General features: G+C 34.1%; 1 protein-coding gene across 18 annotated transcripts in view; it reads left to right on the top strand.

Annotated features, from left to right (window-relative positions):
* Positions 1 to 17,919, top strand: part of LRRFIP2 (LRR binding FLII interacting protein 2) — a 55,163-nt gene that overhangs the window by 32,530 nt on the left and 4,714 nt on the right. For 5 of the 18 annotated variants that reach the window (XM_058830603.1, XM_058830615.1, XM_058830608.1 and 2 more), the window contains 10 exons: positions 1,133 to 1,240; positions 3,570 to 3,614; positions 4,265 to 4,378; positions 4,795 to 4,866; positions 9,469 to 9,639; positions 9,930 to 10,022; positions 12,057 to 12,149; positions 15,508 to 15,609; positions 15,872 to 16,004; positions 17,248 to 17,297. In XM_058830603.1, coding sequence (XP_058686586.1) covers positions 1,133 to 1,240; positions 3,570 to 3,614; positions 4,265 to 4,378; positions 4,795 to 4,866; positions 9,469 to 9,639; positions 9,930 to 10,022; positions 12,057 to 12,149; positions 15,508 to 15,609; positions 15,872 to 16,004; positions 17,248 to 17,297 — 981 coding nt within the window. The remainder of the gene's footprint in view (positions 1 to 1,132; positions 1,241 to 3,569; positions 3,615 to 4,264; positions 4,379 to 4,794; positions 4,867 to 9,468; positions 9,640 to 9,929; positions 10,023 to 12,056; positions 12,150 to 15,507; positions 15,610 to 15,871; positions 16,005 to 17,247; positions 17,298 to 17,919) is intronic. The other 13 variants (XM_058830612.1, XM_058830607.1, XM_058830616.1 and 10 more) reach the window with 11 other exon arrangements.

The raw sequence follows: 17,919 nt of genomic DNA, 5'->3' as shown, positions 1-17,919 counted from the left end.
CGAGTTATTTGTTCTTTCGTTGTAATCGTAAAAAATATGAAGAATTCTCTTCAGTACCTTTATATTTTGTGAAATGCAAGTGCAATAGGAAAGTTTAGCCAAATTTCCAACTATCAAAATATACCTACCTAGCTACATTTAATGAAGATTAAGATACTATTTTAAATATAGATGTAGCTGGAAAATAGCTGGTAAATTTGTTGTCAGAGAAATAGAACATAACATAGCAGTGACAACAAATACAAATTCTATAGTCCTAAAACAGCATAACCTGAGCCATGTGTTCATCAGTAAACTAGTTTTTGTATACCAGTTATATATATAACTTTTATCCATCTCACTATCTTTTAATCAGAATGAGGCTAGACATACAGCAAGTATAAAGAATTTTTCTTTTTGAAATGGTGAGAATTGGATAAGGACAATATCTTTTCCAATGGTTCATATAAGAATTTTTTCTCCTATAATCACTGTGAACGTTGTATTTAGTTTTAATTCTCTGCCTTTTGAAGTAGAATGTTATCAGTAAGCTTATGATAGACCCACTCTTCCCATTAAATACTGTGTTTTACATGCCTAATGTTTTTTAGTTGAATATTTCTCGAATTTCCATGGCAGATGTAATTGCTGTAATGTGCTTAGATATATTTTGCCTTTTTTAACAAGAAATGTATAGCACTAGCATTTTTTCCCCACCTTTTTGGTGCCTGACACACATCTTTGGGGAGTAACTTCGCCTTCTAGTGTAAGACATCTTAAACTTACGAATGAGAAAAAGCCCAGATTATAACTAGCACTGTTTGGTTTGGGTTGATTTGAAAAATGACAACAGTTGTAGATAAAAATAATAATTTTTATTTATCATTTTATATAATCTGTCTTTTATTATCTGCAAACTTTTTTTATTTTTTTATATTTTGTGTTTGAACCTAAATTAGTACTAAGTCCTTTGGTATCTGGTTGTATGTTTTTTTATATTACTTTAATTGAGGAAAATGAATCAATAATAAATGTTCATTGTTTTTAGTGCAATAACGGAGATTTAAGGTAGGATCTTTGGATTTTTAATAAATTTTGTTCATTCAGTGGTGTCATCTTCAGTTCTCTTTCACCTTCTCCTTATCTTTTGAAGTCCTCCGATTTTTCTGATCAAAGTGAAACTACTGCTGACTATTTTAGTCGTTCCAACCGCAGGGGAAGCATTGTTTCTGATGCAGATGATGGCCAAGTTTTGAATAGTGTGAGTGTAATGCTGTTATTTACCCTGTGGTGAATGTAGCAAAACTATGGATTTTCTTTTCATATTCTGAAAGAGTAAATACTGTAAAAGCATTCTAAATTCCTTAATTGCAAATAGGTTTATTGCGGGGTTGGGGCTTGTTTTCACGTAAAAAATGTACTGTGTGACTTTTTAAAAAGCATGCTGCTTTATTTCAGAGATTTTGCTTTGAAGCTAGAAGCATGTGACAACTGTAACACTTAACATTTTTGTGTGTGATAAGCGTAGCAATCTCTAACAGACCCAAACATTTTACAGTCTTTTCTTAAAGAAATTAACAATGCTAGGGGTGTTTGGAGTACTTTTGGAATACTGTTACTTCTTTCAGTGTCAAAAATACTTAGAACTGTGCCCGCATTACTGCATTTTAGTGTTCCTTCATCATGTATGAGATTTTATCAGAATCCATTACTGAAGCACTCCTTGTTGGCTATGCACTTGTATGGAATCCCATGTCAATCAACAGATGGTGTTACAGTAAAATTATTGTGGTGCTTTTCCTGTGCAGCTCCGTTTAGGCAAAAAACTTTGTTTATACCAAAACTAACCACCTTCTCTTTCTTGCTGCTCTAAGTTCTAGAAATTCTTGTTACTTGCAGACAAAACTACTGTGTTTAATAGCATGGAGAAAAAAAGGCAAATTTCTGTTCGTAGGTATATCTTTTGAAATAGCATTTAGGGTTAGCACATGCAGTAGGTAGAGAGGCTGAGAGCACTGTTTATTTAGTTGAGCAAAAGGAGTGCTATGTGGTGATCAGCAGTGTGTAAGTGCTTTCTTAGGTGAGAGCCAGAGTCTTTGTACCCTTGCCAAGCAGTGCAACAAGGGCCAGCAACCTCATGCTGCAGTTTAGGACTTCAGATGAGACTTCAAGAAGCTCCACAAGGATGTTATTGTTGCAGTCTGTCAGGTTACAGCAAGGCTGGAGAGCCTCTTTTTTCAGGAGCTGGTGAGACTTTGCTAGATCAAGCCACAGCTGTCCTGGACTATTGGCTGTGATTCTGCTTTGAATGTGAGACTGAGAGCTGGAGTAGTCTCACAACCACTTCCTGTGACTTTGCATTTAGATGATATTTTAATACTGTTACAGTGATGTATAAGTTGTAATAATTCTTATTATTTATCATCTTACATTCTCAAATCATGAGAGACTAATTATTTCTCCAGCTTAAACTTGAACGCTTTTTTTTTCCCCATACTAAAGCTGACTTCCTGAAATGAATGCTCTGCTAAAAGAAATGTGGAGACTGAGACTGGTAGTTATGCTGCCTTCTCAGTTGCTTGTGTCATCATCATTATTTATTATTAGATGCAAAATTTATATTTTGATTTCATTTAGCCTAAATGTATCCTCCAGATCAACTGGATTTTTCACATCATTCTATCATCATACTGGTGACAAATATTTGCTATCTGTAATTTCAGTACATCATTGGAAGTGGTGAATTTGTCATGAAGAAGCAGTGTTGGTTTTATAGAAACTATAGGAGAAAACAGAACAATAGGAGGAAAAGGAGAAATCTTATAAAATAGTGTTTGTTTCTTCTGTGATTGCAGTAGACTTCCAAAACTCTTTTCCCTGGCATAGAGCAAAACAGGTGTTCTTTGAGAAGCAAGATACGTGAGATATTGTACTAAACATGTGTCTAATCCCACCTATTTTGATTAATAGAAATGTAGAAAATGTGGACATCTACAATATAATTTTGCACTAGCAGTTTCCTAAGTAAGAAGGGAGTATGGTAGTTATTTTGCTTAGTCTTCAGTACATAAAGAAAACATTGAAATTATTTTGTAGATTGCTCTTACTTAGTACACTTTTGTTATAGGCTTTTACCTTAACCAGTTTTATTGTGATGTAATCACAGGTGACACTAAAGAGATTGAAAGTACAGATGTGTTTTCTGTTAACAAGGGCATTCACACTGCTGTCACTGACTGCCTTAAGTGTACCTGCATGAAGCTTTACATCTGTTATGCCTCCAAGTATTGTAGTGATTACTCTGTTGAAATTTAAAATAGTAAAACATGTTTTGTTGCTCAGTACTGGTAATGACATTTTAAAAGCTTTAAGGAAAAGTTCCTGGCTTGTATTTTACAAGCAGTTATTTATTTTGCAATTGAGGTAAGAACTACTTTTTTAGGCTGAATATTGTTTTTTCTGTCTTGATCTATGCAAACATATGGAATTTTTTAAATTTTCATTTCAAAATATTTCTGAGTCTCAACAAAAGATGCTAATTCGTTAGTCCCTTATTACAAAAGGTAATTGTGTTCCCTGTTCTCTTTCAGATGGAAGAAAAGAGTGAAAAATCACATTCAGAAATATTTTCAAGGGTAAGAGTTTTTCATTTTAAAACTATTTAAAGTCAGCGTTTATTCACAAATTTGCAAATGTTGAAATAGTTCAAAAAGTATAAATTCTGTGTATTTTTCATAAGGGTTAGCTTGCCAATATATTTTTAGATATACTTTTTTATTGAATTCTGCCTTTCATTTCTTGAGGAAAAAAATTATTCTTTAGTTTACTTTTGGCCAGAAATAAATTTCTATACAATTTACTTTTCATGTGGGAAATACCAGGAAAGGCTAAATTTTAGGAGGCTAAGGCTATAAAAATCCATATGGTAGTTTCTCATTGTAGGCTTTCTTCGGAATACTGGATGGCAGAAATTATAATATTTAGTAATATTGTAAATGTCTACAGTATTTCAGCACTATTAGCCATCTTATGAATGTCTTCTGGACAGATGACTCAAAATTCTGATGTTCTGATACACTAAGTCATCAACGAGAAACCAACATTCTACCAAGAATTAAAACAAGTGCTGGGAAATAATCAGTTGAAAATACTGTCTGTAAGCTAATATTAACTAAAACAAGAGAGGAAACTGTTCTGTGACTTTGAATAAATTTATGAAGAGTATTATCAAGTATACCAGAAATAACCATAAGATTCCTGATGCAATGTTTTTCCCCTTTTTAAGCCCTCATCTCGCAATTCAGTAAGTGCGACTCCTTTGAGTGGCAACTCGTCTAGAAGAGGAAGTGGAGATGCAAGTAGTTTGGTGGATCCTGATGCCTCTCTCAGTGAATTACGGGTGAATTGCATTTTCAGAGTACTTGGAGCTAGTTTAAATAGGAAGATTGTTTTTTAATGTAATAATAAGAAAGTGCTATGAGGATGTAATTTTTAATCTTGAAATATTTTTTTACTTTCTCGGTAATTTATCTTGGTATTTTTGTGCTCATAATTATGGTTTGAGTTTAGCTTATTAAGATAAGACTTTGTTTATGTCGAATTTCAAACAATTCTGTCCTACTTGAGTTGTCCTGGACTTAGTGTTATAAACAAAACCTGAATTTCCATCAAGTTGTTGCAAATTGATTATAATTTCTGGGAATTATTGCAGGCTTTGTCATTTGATGGAAGTGCATGTAAACCTTTTAATGCTTTTTCAACTTTAATTTTTTTCCCTGTACTTCTTATGCAATGGTTCATTCCTATGTCCTGCAGGATATCTATGATCTTAAGGACCAGATACATGATGTAGAAGGGAGATACATGCAGGGACTTAAAGAATTAAAGGTATCAGGGCTCCTCCCAAGCATGCATTCTGAATGGGTGTTTTTGCATAATGAAGTTATCACCAATTTCACTAATGTATAGTGGCTTCACTAACAAATTTTTAAATTTCTTTAAAGCATGTATCTAACTTTTAATGCATGAAGAGCATCAGCTTAAAATGTACATGAGATTGAATGTTTATTATTTGATTACTATTAGAAGAGTATTAAACTTTGATGGTTTTTATATATATATGTATTTTCTGATAAGATGAGGTGCTCAGTTTATATTTTTTAGATGCTTTTTAGCAAATAAATGGATATACAAAATAATTACTAGGTATCAAATCGGGAGCAAAGAAATGGGAGATAATTATGGCAAAAAACTTTAGAATTAGTCTTCCAAGTTTCAACTAATACTTCATATTTGAAATAAAGCAAAACCAAATAATAATTTTGAAAGATGTGCTGCGATTAATTTGGGTAGGCATATTGCTTGCAGGAGAAAACTAATTTTCTATGAATTCTTTGTCATTAAAAAAAAAAAAAAATCATTCTTGTTGGTTTATATTCCCATTATTTTCTCTACATCACAGGTTATTTTTTCAGCATTAGGCTAATGAGTACTAAGGGAACTTTCCGGTCTGGCAATCCAGCATCCACTGTGGTAGTCACATTCCCACCACCCAGACTTTGACTGCTGGGAGCAAAAGTCCCCAGTGAGTCACCAAGTGAGTCAATGGGTGCTGCGCCAGACTGGCTACGCACACCACTCTCACAGAGTCAGACCAGTTTTCCTTTCAGGCTCGGCCACAGGTTTCCCATAACAGAGTCTCAGGTGTCTGATTTCTCAAAGTACTTTAATCATAGCAAAGTCACACAAAACTAGCTCGAGATCAAGCTGGGTGCTGCCAAGGAGGGACCCTGAACCAAGCAATCCGTGGGCTTTTGTATCTGCGGTCCCTGCACACCGAGGGTCTGGGATCTTCCTGCTGAGCCAGTGGCACTCGTATCTCTGAGTGGCCAGTTACCTGGCTGGTGCCACAGGTCCCCATGTCCTTGTTGTGCAAAGGGTCAGTGCCAGGTCACTGCTCTTGCTGGAAACTCCAGCCATTTCACCCTACTGAGGGTACAGTCTGCTGTTTGCACTGCAGCACCACACTGAGCTAACTACCTCTACTAGGTGAAGTCTTCCACAGGAGATTTGTCTGTATTTTGACTTGTTTAAACTAGTATGTATGCCTTTCTTTTATACATTTTCACACAATTAACAGTGCAGTAAACTTAAAATAATCATACTTTCCATTGTTTTGTATTGAAGGGAAACAGAATTCAACAAATTACGGGGCTTACAAATCTTTTCCAGGCTATTTGTTCTGTTTTTTCTGTTGTCTAACTGTGAACAGTTTCATATAAAAGTAAAGAGAACTTTTCATATTTTATGTCTATATAGAGACTGAATTAAATGAATGCTTCTTGTATTAGAGCATTTTTCAGTGATGTATTTATCAGCTTCCTTGAGTTTCTTCAATTTAACAATATATTAGATGATACAGTAAGGGGAAAATAATGTAATACAAACTGTTTAGTGTAGCAAAAATTATTTCTCTTTGAAGGATAACTTTACCTCTAAAGGTAACTTTAAACCTAATAGCAATATGTTCAGATGAAGTATGTTTTGGTTTAGTTATATTTCCATATTAAAAGCACTTCAAAGAGCAGTAGATTATAAGATTATTAGACATAGATGTATGAGACACAAATTGAGTGTAATGTGAGACTACTTCATATTTTCAGAATGGATCTCTCATACTTTTGTGTTTGCAAGCATCCCATGATTACTGTTCTGACACATGACTAATGGATTATTATTTATTGTAATCCATTGCAGTTACCGAAGAGCACAGTGTGCAATAGTAAGATCTTCATCTATGCTCAGCTTTCAGAATTGAACTCTATTTTATGTTGCTGCTAACACTGGATAATATGTTCCTAAGTTAGTTCACAATCCATAGAGATTCTTTGGGAACCTTTTTTTTAATTAGGAAAGTACTGCTTATTTCTCAGCTTGTACTTATCAGTTTTGTCTTGCATATGTTATAGAAGAGTTACCAAGGTATCTTCATTTACACTATACATTTACACATTTACATTTATATTCATTTATACATAACACTATGTCTCAGTGTTGGAGTTTTTGGTTGGTTGGTTGGGTTTTTTCCAGTGGTGGACTAATGGGGATTTGTAATCCCAATATCTTCTGAGCTCTGTGGTTGCCCTTATGCTGCTAAAAGTGTGGGTTTTACCTGGCTACAAATATACTGGATGTCAGCAGGATAAACTCTGATGTGGCTAGTTCTGGTTTAGTAAGGTCTTCAAATCTTTTCCTGTCTCAGTTTGATTAAGTTTTGTTGCTTCTTTATATATTTCTTTGCATCAGCTGGAAAGGAATTCTGTTTCTTTCCTCAGAATTTTTCTTTTATGCTGCTAACAGTACACTGTCTTGATGATGTCTGTTGGCTTGAATCATCTTGTTCTAGCTGAGCAAGCTAATTTTTATGGCACTTTGACTTTACTGATAAAGTTGTGGGTGGTATTTCTTCATAGCTTTAGGTTATCTGCAGACCCTTATCTATTTTCATTCCATCCCGTTCCTACTACTTCATCCTTAAAAATCCTACGGTCTCCTTCAAGTGTTTCAGAAATTATTTCAAATCAAACTGGAAGACTTCATGAAACTGCATGGAATTCTTGAACCATGGGGAATATGTGTAATACTTGAAAAGAAGACACTTGCAAAGAAGTCTTTGCAATGTTTCAGTTCTTTTAACCCAATAGAGACTTAGACATAACTTAGCTTCTCTCTCAGAAGCAGTTTTCACTCTTTAGTATCCAAATCAATCTATTCCGCTTTTGTAACTTTTGTAATCTTTACAATATTTGTCATATTTATAGCATAAAAAAATATTTTCTCTGGTTTTAATCTTCAGAATTACTTGCCTACACTTACATTTATATTTTTTTTTCTTTTCCTGAGTCATCTTTGCTGTTTGCTATCACTTCCCAGATGATAATGGTACTTGTCTTACATTTTCAAACTTACACTGTTTTGTGTCTTTTGATCTGTAATTATTTTTTCTGGGGTTCCAAAAAACTGTGTTTCTCCAGCAGAAAATTCCAGAATTCAGTGAATGGAATAGAAATGTATAAATACATGTGATTATGGTAAAATTATGAAAGGTAAAATACATACTCTAAGGACACCTTTCCCAGACTGGAGATTTACAACATGGAATAGTGTCTGAGGATAGGGATTTGTTTTTCACTTTCTTATCAGCCTGACCATGGCTCTGAATATTGAACTGTGACTTGGAACTTCTAAATAGAAGACATGACTATAATTCCAAAACAAAAATGACTGCATAATTTTACTGTGTAACAGATAGCAGTCTTCAATATTTTCTTAGAAAACTTAGATTGTTGCCACCTTCTCTCTTAATATCTTAGTGTTCTGTTTTCTCAAAGCCCAAGCTTCATGCTCTTCCTGTGCTACTGCTTCTACTGTCATAATACAGGTAATTAAAAATAGAGATAATGCTACTTTATGCCTTCAAGGAACGGATTGTGTGAAGTACAGTGAGATTTGTAGTAGGGCATAGATCTACTTTGTCCAGGGATTGGCTTAATAGTTCAGTTCTAAAATTAGGACTCTGAAAATCAATTTTCATTGTCCTTAAATCATAGCATGTTAAGGTGTTGGAACAGACCTTAAAAGATCATGTAGTCCCAACCCCTATATAATGTATGTTGAAGTAATGGCATGCCTTTAGTGCCTGGATTCCGTAAGTGCCTGGAGTGATAGTTGTTTCAAGTATTTAAAGGGTTGGCATTTGTTATAGCTCTGACAAAAAAACCCAAATATTACTAAAAGCAGGATAAAACAGTAAATGAGGGAGGTTTGTGTAAGATGCTGTATAGCAAGGCACATACACCTTTAGGTAGAGAACCAAGTTTGTCAATCTTTACATGCTTTAAAAAAAAAAATTAGTAAATAAACCAAAGATAAAATACCTGTTTAAATAGCAAATCCTTATTACTGGAATAATGTGGCTATCTTAAAATTTTGAATCTAAGGTCATAGGTCACTACTTAAATAATGAGAATTATGTTAAATCTACTCTTGGAATTATTTTTTTGATCTCTTTTACTGATTTAACTGTTCACGCTCTCTGTTAGATTTGTTGCGTCATTCTGAACTGTTTTCTCATGCATGCCTTGAGAATAGTGATATTGCTGCTGGATATGTGGTATTCACTAGAATGAGACACTGATATTACTGCTGTATCTCTGTGAGTTGCTGTGGATGTGGCAGAGTAGAAAATGCAAGTGGAATCCTGTATTTTTCATGCTTTTGTAATGATAACTTTCCATTGTTGTGTATGACCCAAGTTGAGTAATGGAACTAAACTGTTACTTGATATCTCTAAAGAATATATTTCAGAAACAAAAATGGTTGCATAATTTTCATGTCTAACATCTCATACTTTAGCATTATGGTGGTATTTTAACATTATAACAATGCATCAAAACATTAGACTAATGTAAACTTTTCTGCTATCTGTAGGATTCACTAGCTGAAGTTGAGGAGAAGTACAAGAAAGCTATGGTTTCCAATGCTCAACTAGATAATGAAAAAAACAACTTGATTTACCAAGTGGATACTTTAAAGGATGTTATTGAGGAGAAAGAAGAACAGATAGCAGAGTTCTATAGGGAGAATGAAGAGAAGTCAAAGGTATTTTTTTTTTTTTCTAATTATAAAGTACAGAAGTCTGGACTACTTGGTAAGAACAGTTGAAAACTTCGAGTAGCTTTACTTGTTAGTATTGGGCTTAAGTCTTTATGGCATTTTTTCTCTCTACACTTCATTAAATAAAATATTCTGTTTAGTAAGTATCTGGACAACTTATTTAGACTGATTCAGTGGGTTTTTTTAACTACTTGATAGGTATAATTTCTCAAATCTTTGCAGTAATTTCTTAGATAACTCAAAATAAATGTAAATAATTGATTTTTTTAATACAGGAATTGGAAAGACAGAAACACACCTGCAGTATTCTCCAGCATAAGTTGGATGAACTTAAAGAGGGCCTTCGACAGAGAGATGAATTGATAGAGGTATGGTCATATGAGTGTATGATAGAACCTGTGCAAATAAATATGGTGTAAGATTTAAATGGGAATCATACACAAAATGCTATCTTGAATTTTTAAGAAATCATTTATCTTGTTTTAATGGGTAGAATTTAAGCTACTGAGCCTCCTAAATTTATGAAGCTAAAAATGTCTCTGCAAGGTTTTTAGATGTGTTAATGTCTTGCAAAACCTTTAGTTCTTGTGAGAATTGTGGTTCTCTCATTAATGTTCCTTGTGTCTTTCCTTTGTTGTGAGGACAGAACTAATATTTGTGTGGCCAAATAATTTTCCATTACTAAAAGTTCTGATGCATGGATAATACCAAATGTTAGTCTTTGTCTTTCCCAAAACTTTCCATTTCAGTTATTTCAGATTTTTGTGAGTATCAACAATTTTGATAATCAAATCAATCAAAAAGTTTGCCATACTGAATATTTGTTTGCTTACCAGTCAAAAGTAACACACAACGACCCTGGTCAGCACATTGCTGGGTCACGACCATGTTATTGGGTGTGCAGTGTATTCTTTTCCCCTCTCACCTCGTTCTTTTTACCCTTTTCCCTTTTGTTTCTGGAAGCAAACTCACCAACCCTGAAATCCCAGAGCTGTTATCAGTCTTCATTTTAAAATGGTCACAAAGAAATTTATATATATTTGTATATATATATATATATGTATGTCTGTATGTATATTGTCAGCAGTATGTGGGTGTCCATTTCCCAATGATTTTAGTTGGAAGTTGTAGTTCAGTTATGTAATTTTCCTACTGTCTCTTCATTGCAGTAAAAACTGATTATTTTTAATTATGTAGGCCAAAGTCTCCACTGTCATTTGCAAAAGCTGTGTAATAGTTCACTGATCTTTTATTTCTTCACTATATTCTTGTGCTCTCTAGGTGGTAATACTGTAACTTCAATTGGTTTCTGAAAAGTCCTAGTTCTGTTTTGGAAGTATTATCCTTCATGAACTGGAGTTGATATGAGTTACTAGCAGTAGAAAAAGATTAAGATTATCTTAAATACCAGCATTTTGAGTTAGATAAATGCTGACAAAAAATTCTAAATGCTAAAAAATTCTGTTGTGGCTCTGTTGCTTGCTCTAAGTTATCTTTGATTTCCCTGAGAATTAAAGAACAACTTTGCGTGTTCTTGTTTGGGGTTTTGCTGGGCTTTAAGTATATGGACCAGGAATATACAGTAGATTTGTCTGGAATGTTTGCTTTGGTAGAATGTAGCATGTGTCAAATAGTCACAAATAAATCCAGTCCCTTTGAAGATTTGACCCATATTTACCACTTACTTGTGTCTTTTTCCCATCTATTAACACTAACAGAAAACCTAGTTGAAGCCATGTAGTTTTTTGCAGAAAGACATTATCTTCCATTCCCAGATGTAAAGTCAAGTTCACTCCTTAAGAGGAAAAAAAATTGTCTCTAACCCTTAAAATTCTTAGTCATCTTCATAGCTAAGCATTTAATCATGTTTGCAGGACAAGCAGCAAAATGCAGTGATAGTCAGCTAAAAAAGTAGGACTACACTTGATATGTATTCATATCTTAGCAGAAAGCAGTCAGCAGTTGTTTTTTGCTTCCTGGATGTTTGATTCAAACTTCCTTCTTTATGCTTCCAAGATTAATTTGTAAAACATTAATAAATCCAATTGTTAACATTAATGTTCACTTCCAGAGGGGACTTGAAAGTATCTGGAAAGTACAGCAGGATAATTGTTTCTATCCACAGACTGCAGTGGGAACAGTCACTAAAGAAAATTAACTCTAGCTGCATTAAGTTTTCCCAACAGTGTTGATTGAATAGAATTAAATACCATTCTCTTGCATGAATTAATGAGAAATATTTTATATTAAACTGCACACTGCTTCTGTAACTCCATGCTCACAAACTCTGTGGTTGACTTTTATTACTTAGTTTCCTTTATCTATTTTAATGTTTGGGATTTTTTTTCCATTTCCTTACTTCTCTTTCCTCTTTTATTCTTCCCTCATCCTATTTACCACAGGCGAATCAACGTATGCAGGAGAATATAGACTCCATAACCAAAGAAGTGTTTGATCTTCAGGAGACAATTAATTGGAAAGATAAAAAAATAGGGGTATGAATCAAATATGGGAGGAAAGGTATTTTTTTAATTTAGAAGTAGATGGATGCCCTCTACACCCCAAGGAATGTGTGTACTCCAAAGAAATTAAGGCCACTCCCAACTTAAATGAATAAAACGTTTTGCAGTCTTTCTCTTCCTCAGAAAATGAGCCACACTTTATCTTTTCTTGCATAATAATTAATACTAATTAAATCTGGAACATGAACTGTTACACATACAATTTTACAATTTTTTGCAAAATTTTTGATGGCATGCCTAGTGGTAAAAAATATGATCTTGAATTGACTTCTGCAACCAACTTGCACATTCCTGTGTTGCACTTCTGATCCTTGCAGGGTTGGTTAGCTTGGATGCAACACTGAAGCAAGCTGGTTTTGTGGTATGACACATGAAATACTTTGGATATTGAGAGTTGTAATTGAAACAGTGGTTGAAGCTGACTTTTTGAGGAGCATCCATAAAGTTCCTGTGTAGGAAGAAAGGTGGTACAGGAAGAACTGTGCTGATACTTTGCAGCTAATGTAGGTCAGGCAGGGTTTTTTTCAGCTTTGCTTCTGGGCAGTCAGCCTGACCATGGCTCTGAACTTGTGGCTGCTCTGGGACACAAGCAGATTGCGTGGTGGCAATAAGAAGTTAATTGGAAAGTCTTTAAAAAGGAATTATCTGCCTCTTAACAGCTCAGGGGTCATTTCTCTCTACCTGACTTTTACACCATATTTCATTATATGCACATTTATTTACAAATTGTTTTATTTGCTGGAGTTCAAGTCACCTTGAAATGTTGCCTTTTAATTGATGGTGCCCAGTTCAAAAGCTACGCCATCTTACATGGTTTTTTTCCATGCTTCAATCTTTCTCTTCCACCATAAAAAAATTTCAGCACTCTGAAGTTTTCTGAAGATTCTTCTGAAAGCTTTTTATCATTAATTTACCCTATTCTTTCCATACTTAATTCTCTCATTTGTATATTGGACTGTCTCAATTTGTGCAATATTTTTGTGCTCTTTCAAATACATTGCCAGAGTGAGTATAAGCATATCCCATATGCAAATATAGCTACCAGCCAGAATGACAAGAAAGATAGATATATTTTCCTTTGGCCAAAATTGCCCTGCCAGTTGGTATTCTTGTAAACACCATAACTGGTAATTTTTTCTTGGTTTTTTTTTTTTTTTTTTAAATTCTCAGAATTGAGCTCTCTTCAACAAGAAAATGTGAAAATGCTGCTCTTTTCTTTCTCATATCTATAAATATTTACATAGTTTTCTTGGCTCACAGTTTTTGAGCCTTTCTCCCTCCTACTGAACAGCATTGCTAATTTTTACTCTATTCCAGCTTTAGAAATCTCTGTGAAGCTTCACAACGTAGTTTATAAATAAAATTGTAATCTAATTTTACTATGTGTGCAAGACCTTTCACCTGTTTCAGAAAAAGAAAGGGATACAAACAGAAGAAAAATAGCACAAGTTTGTTTTACACCTGCCTTCTTATGTTGACCTGTTTCTGCAGTGCTTGAAATTTGTGGTTATATTTGATCTTAAATTAGATAATTTTGAGGACACTGAGTTACAGCTTTGGGTTATATTCCTGAAATATACAGTTATTCTACTGTTTAGTGGCTCCAAATTTTCAGTTAGTAATGGCAACTCTGAATTTGGTATAAATGTCATGAAGGCCTTTGGAATATTTAGCAAATAGGACCCCAAACATCTCTGCATTCTGGCATATGATCAGATTTTGCTCACATCAGTATGGTAAAACCTGTCTGCAGAACTTTGTTGTCCTGATTTCTGTTTCCTGCCCCAATAGAAGAATTGCAGAGATAGATTTTTGTGCAAAATCCATGTCATACTAAATTAAACCCTGGGCCTACAAACACTAGGATTTTTACTGCTTTTGAATAGTGATTACTTAGATTGACGTAGGTAGAAATACATAGCTGTATCAGTTTCACTTTCTTCATCAGAATTTTCCAAAACTTGTGTTAGTAGGGGGTGAGGATAGAAAATATGTTTGGGGAAGGTCAGCATCATCACAGGACACTGTAAAGTACACACAATCTGTGTCTGTGATTCTGGGCCACTGTATCCATTCTTTCAAGTGGTGAGCTTACTTCACCTTCCATCTCTGCCATTTTTCTTCAAAAATTAAAGAGATGTGTGTGTCTTTTAAGTAGAGCAAAATCATTACAAATTATGTAATGATTAAGGTTCTTCATGCTGTTTATAATGTAGTTAGAGATCTAGTGTGTGCTAGGAAATAAAGGGACGTGTTACAAATTTTTAAATTAAGGTGCCAACTAATGTTTTCACATAGGTTGAATTGCCTTTATTTTAAATGTTGCATTTACATACTAATAAATCAAGGGCAACAGCACTTGTCAAAATTTTCTGTTAAAACTGAGTGAGTAATGCTTTAAAATATTGCTCTAGTATAGAGATTCTAGATGACTGTTAAAATTCAGCATACTGCCGCTATGTGCAGCAAATACAGTACAAATGTATACACCTTCATTTCTTTCTTGGTATCAATCCATTTCTACACAATCATGCATAGCACAAGGTTTAGTTGGATCATTTTCTTGGCAAAAAATGCGTGCATACTTTTGCACTTGTTGCATGGTGAGGATTATTTTTAATACATGCAGTATTGAATGCTGCCCAGTCAAGTAAAAGCGTCCGACTATCTGCCAGATAACCTCTCCAGCATAGTTAGGCAAATCTATCTACACCCATATTGCACTTCTAGCTGCCATACTTTTTTGGTGCTAAAACAGTGCTACTTGTGTTTGCTGCCTTTTTTTTTTTCCTCTAAAACTGATTGCTTTGGGTTTAGTAGATGGTGGTGTAACCCTTAAGCAACTAGTAAATAAACTAGTATTTGTGAGTGGATACATTCAAGGTCTGCTATGATGTATGATTTCTCCTTCTGTACCTTATAAAAGGCAGAGAAATTAGTTCAATAGATGTTTTAAGATCTTTGCCATTTGAGTTTCAGCAAATTTTATTTCTTGCTGCAGAGTACCTGTATGAAGTAGAATCACTTACTCTTTTGGTACTCAATTTAGTTTATCAAAATTTACCAAAAAATAGAATTCACTGAATAAAAATCTGTCAAATAATCTAAGACTTGTGTGAAAAAAAAAGTCTTGACAAACGCAGCATGAAGTTAGATATGCAACTTGTAGAAGGCAGTTTTCAGAAATGTATGTTACAACATATTTAAAAAGCACTTTTAATTTCTTTACTTGTATTGAGCTCTTTGTATTTACTTGTAGAAAATCTTTCTGCTGTCTGTCATATGCTTTTTCTCTGTGCCATTCTTTTTCTTGCTATCTGCCTGAGCCCAGGCCCTAGAAAGACAGAAAGATTACTTTGACTGCATTAAGAATGAGCGAGATGAGCTCAGAGAGGAGTTGGCTGACCTGAAGGAAACAATGAAGAGAGGACAGGTATGTTGGTAGTAGTTACTTTACAGTAACAGAAATCCAGGAATGGGGCATGAAATCGAGGTCAGTAAAAAAGAGGAAGAATGGTTACTATTCTTGTGCAGTGTGAAAACCTGACCTTAGGGTAGGATAAATGATCTGTATCATTGTAACTGTTCCAGTGAACTTGAAAAGCTCTTAAAAAACTTATCTGTTGATTTCTATTTTACCACTTCTGTTATATGACTAAGGTTTTTTTGTTTGTTTGTTTGTTTTGCATTTTTAGAAACATGGATTAGTTATAATTCCAGATGGCACACCAAATGGTGATGTAAACCATGAATCAGTGGTTGGTGCAATAACAGTCGTATCACAGGAAGCTGCTCAGGTCTTGGAATCTGCAGGAGAAGGACCACTAGGTAAAAATATCCTAGCATACTTTATAGAGTTTTTGAGGGCTTTGTTTCCTCTCATTCACAGTGGGTGTGACTTATAGTTGGAGATGCAAGCACCTATGATGCTTCTGGAATATATGCTTACACGACTTCCAGGACTGATTTTAATTTTTTTGTTTGTTCTGAGTGAAAAAGACAGATGTATCTTTTGAGTAAGAAAAAATATGTGCTTAGGTGTTTGAAACTGATTAGTTCTCTTGGTCCTCTTTCTGTTTTAATAGTGACAGAAAACATCTTGCTTAAAAGTGTTTCTTAGTATGTTTTCCATGGTGTTTCATGAAAATAATTCTTTAGAAGTATACATAATCAATGAAAGTACATCAAGTGCAGTCTTCCATCACATTCATTAGAAGAAGTTTCAAAAACATTCAAAAAATGACGGGAATAGCAGAGACACTAATTGGGGGTTTTGGGGTTAAGTTACTTTAACTTGATTTTATCCTTAGGTTGAGCAAGTTATTGTATGCACGGTCAATCCACTGTGAAACTCTGTTAACATGTTAAAAAAAATCTCTAAATTGATTTATACTTGTACATAATAGTTACATGTTTTTATATTCACAGAAATTAGACTTGATACATATTTCTGCTGTGGCTCCCTCATAGGGCAATACAAATGTCATTATGCTTCATTTCTGTCAAAGTTACAATTTCTAAGGGAGCTGTTCTAGTCTTAGCACAGTGTTGTTTGATAGACTGTTTTGTAGCCATTACTGATCTTCTGACTAAGTAGAGATGTTGCTGAATTCCTGTGGGTCCTTTTCCAGGTACTTTTTTTATCATTTGGGAACACTTTTTATGAACTTTCTAAACACATGGGGAAGCTTAGTGGCTTCCATGAAGAGACAACAACTTTCAAAAAAAGACAACTTTCAAATAATTACAGAAGAAACTGCTGTTGGAAATGGCTGTTCTAGATGTTGGGACAAAACTGTTGTAGTATTAAAAAAAATTGTCAGTTGTTAATTTGCTATAAAGATTTACTGAACTCTGAGGTCTTTCTTTTAGAGTTGTTATACTAATAAACAGTGTGAATGAAGTACTTTCCCCTTTTTTCTGCTGTGTTATTAGTGAGATATCAAAGTTTTGTGGTCCCAGAGCTATTAGCTTGGATGAGCATTTCAGTTGGAATGAAACAAAAAGTTATGAAAAACATATTCTTAAAAAACAGATATCTCTGATTTTTAATTGGATTCTTTGATTTTAGATATCAGGCTACGAAAACTGGCTGGAGAAAAGGAGGAATTGCTGTCCCAGGTAAATTAAGTTATTAATTTCAGAAGTAGACCTTTGTGTATCAGTTTGCTGACTATTTATATATAAGTAATAAACAAATATTTATTTGTTTATTACTTATATATAAAAGGTGCTTAATCAAATACTTAAGCACTAAAGCAAAATAAAACACTCAAATTCTTACCTCACTGACTACCAGGAATTAGCAGATACTCTTGCTAGTATCCTTATCCATGGGACTTGGATCTTGGTTGGTAAAGAAACCTCATTTCACTAACTAGTTCGCTGAAATCTAACTTCTTCCTGACTTTAATATTTCTGTGTAACACAAAATAAAAGAAAGAGCGTTAGGGATGTGTACTAATACTCAGTCAGTAAGATTACACTCTCTTAAGTTCAAGTGGCATTTTCTTCAAAATTGCCGAGTGATATTTCACTGATCATTTTGGTAACTCAGAGAGAAAATTAACATTGTTAAACTAATTGTGTTTAAATACAGCTCTGTTTTGAGAAGAAAGGACTCAAGCAAACATATAGCCATTGTTAAGAATACTACAGTTTTTGCCTTTTAATTGAAGACATTGCAAATTTAAACCATTTTGTCAACATATGGGTTTGCTGTGAATGAACTTTAATTATAGTA

The sequence above is a fragment of the Poecile atricapillus genome, chromosome 2 (genome assembly GCF_030490865.1).
Source record: "Poecile atricapillus isolate bPoeAtr1 chromosome 2, bPoeAtr1.hap1, whole genome shotgun sequence".
Taxonomy (NCBI): Eukaryota; Metazoa; Chordata; class Aves; order Passeriformes; family Paridae; genus Poecile; species Poecile atricapillus.
The sequence above is the reverse complement of the archived record's forward strand: the minus strand, read 5'-3'. Positions and strand labels throughout refer to the sequence as shown.